General features: G+C 39.9%; 1 gene segment (V, D, J or C); it reads left to right on the top strand.

Moving 5' to 3' along the window:
* Window positions 1-655: 655 nt before the first annotated feature.
* LOC130877188 (immunoglobulin kappa variable 1D-33-like) lies at window positions 656-1,162 on the top strand. The segment is given in 2 exon segments: window positions 656-717; window positions 840-1,162. Coding segments are annotated over 2 exon segments (372 nt in total).
* Window positions 1,163-1,937: the final 775 nt, after the last annotated feature.

Genomic DNA, 1,937 nt, shown 5'->3' with positions numbered 1-1,937 from the left:
TGCCCAGGTACAGACCCTTCTTTCTATGTTTAATATTGGTAGTGGTATTAATGTAGGCAAATTAACTTTCTCCCTGTTTATGTTCCTCTTTGGGAGACTGTTCAAAACTTCTTAGAATTGAGAAAATAGACCACACCATCCCTTTATTTGGAGCCATGAAGAAAATGGTTATGAATGAATGTTAGTGTGAGCTTCATATCTATGAAAACTTTTGATAGTATTGTGGGAAAGATATGAGGGTTTGCAGTACCATATCTACACTAAGTGAGTAGCACCATAACATGTGGTTTCCCAGTACTCTTCAATCATCAATACATAAGTCATACTCCAGGGAACTAGCCCATGATATCAGAACCAGGCAACTCCTACCATTGGCAATATGTCCCATATCTGACAGGCCCTGCCCTGAAGGAAAACATAACAAGCCTGTTCTACATTGAACATGACAGAAATCAAAATAAGGTGCAACTCATAGTGAGATCGTGTTCTCTGTTGTTCAAAAAGAGTACCACAGGCCTATGCTGACTCACTTGACCAATCCTGTGTCTGTGTTCAGCCCTTGCTGATTTGCATATGCCCAGATCACAGTCCTACCCTGAGGAATTCTTCATAGTCAGGTCATACCCTGTGCTGGAGTCAGCCTTACACACATAGAACACAGCACAGACATGAAGGCCCACAATCAGCTCCTGGGCTTGTTGTTGCTCTGGCTTGCAGGTAAGGAAGACATTAGAAAATGAAAATCGTTCAGCTGAGTGTGGTCAGTGTTGTCTGGTGTACAGAAAAGTTCTCTTATAATAGAATTAATTGTGAATTTGTTTTCCATTTTTCCATCTCAGGTGCCAAATGTGACATTCAGATGACCCAGTCTCCTGCCTCCATGTCTGCATCTCTGGGAGAGAGTGTCACCATCACCTGCCAAGCAAGTCAGAACATTGGTAGTAGGTTAGCATGGTACCAGCAGAAAACAGGGAGCCCTCCTAAGCTCCTGATCTATTATGCAAACAGCTTGGCAGAAGGGATTCCATCAAGATTTAGTGGCACTAGATCTGGCACACAGTTTACTCTCAAGATCAGCAGCCTGCAGCCTGAAGATGTGGCTAACTATTACTGTCAACAGTGTGATAGTTTACCTCCCACAGTGATTCAAGTCATAGTATAAACCACCTGGGGAAGCAGAAGTGAGAGACTAGGCTGCCCCAATTTCTCCTTGTGGTGTCTGCAGATGCTGAGAGTGTTTCTCTTTTCTTTTTCCAAGATTCTATGGTCTATGTTATGGTTTTGTATAGAGACCAGATAAACTTTTCTGTCCTAAATATCTTATCCAACCCTACATAGCATTAAAATTGTGGGGATTGTTCTCTTGACTTACATGGAATACTAACATTTATTGAGTTGTAGATTTCATGCAGGGGCTTTTGTTCTGATGAATTGTATATTTCCTGATGTTCACTTTAATTCTGAGTAAAATCCTTGATACCTTGTTGCAGCATAGATCACACTGAGGCATTCCTCTACTAGAAGAAAAGAACTTTATATTGTAATTTTTAATAACCAATCTATTCATGAACTTCTCAAAGACTCCTACATAGTTAACAAAATTGCTCTTTTTCAGTCTTCCCTGTGATCCTATGAAATTTCTCTTTATGCTAAAATGAAACTTGCTGAGGGAACCCCAAATGTTTCATATGTATGATATAAATATGTACTCAAGCATCAACATCCCTGTAAATCCATGACAGTAACAACAGTTGGATTTTTTGCCAATATTTAGGAATAATACTAGGATGATTGAGCAGGTCTAAAGACCACATGGTTAGAGGCCTGTACCTTCAGGGCAGCTAGTTCTGAGCTCAGTATTCTTAACCTAGAAACCCAATATTTCAAGTAGAAATGTTCATGAAACTATGAGCTTGCTAATAAATTCATAGCTATTA

Source organism: Chionomys nivalis, chromosome 1, assembly GCF_950005125.1.
Source record: "Chionomys nivalis chromosome 1, mChiNiv1.1, whole genome shotgun sequence".
NCBI classification, from domain to species: domain Eukaryota; kingdom Metazoa; phylum Chordata; class Mammalia; order Rodentia; family Cricetidae; genus Chionomys; species Chionomys nivalis.
Note: the sequence above shows the minus strand (reverse complement) of the source record. Positions and strands in the feature narration are given on the sequence as shown.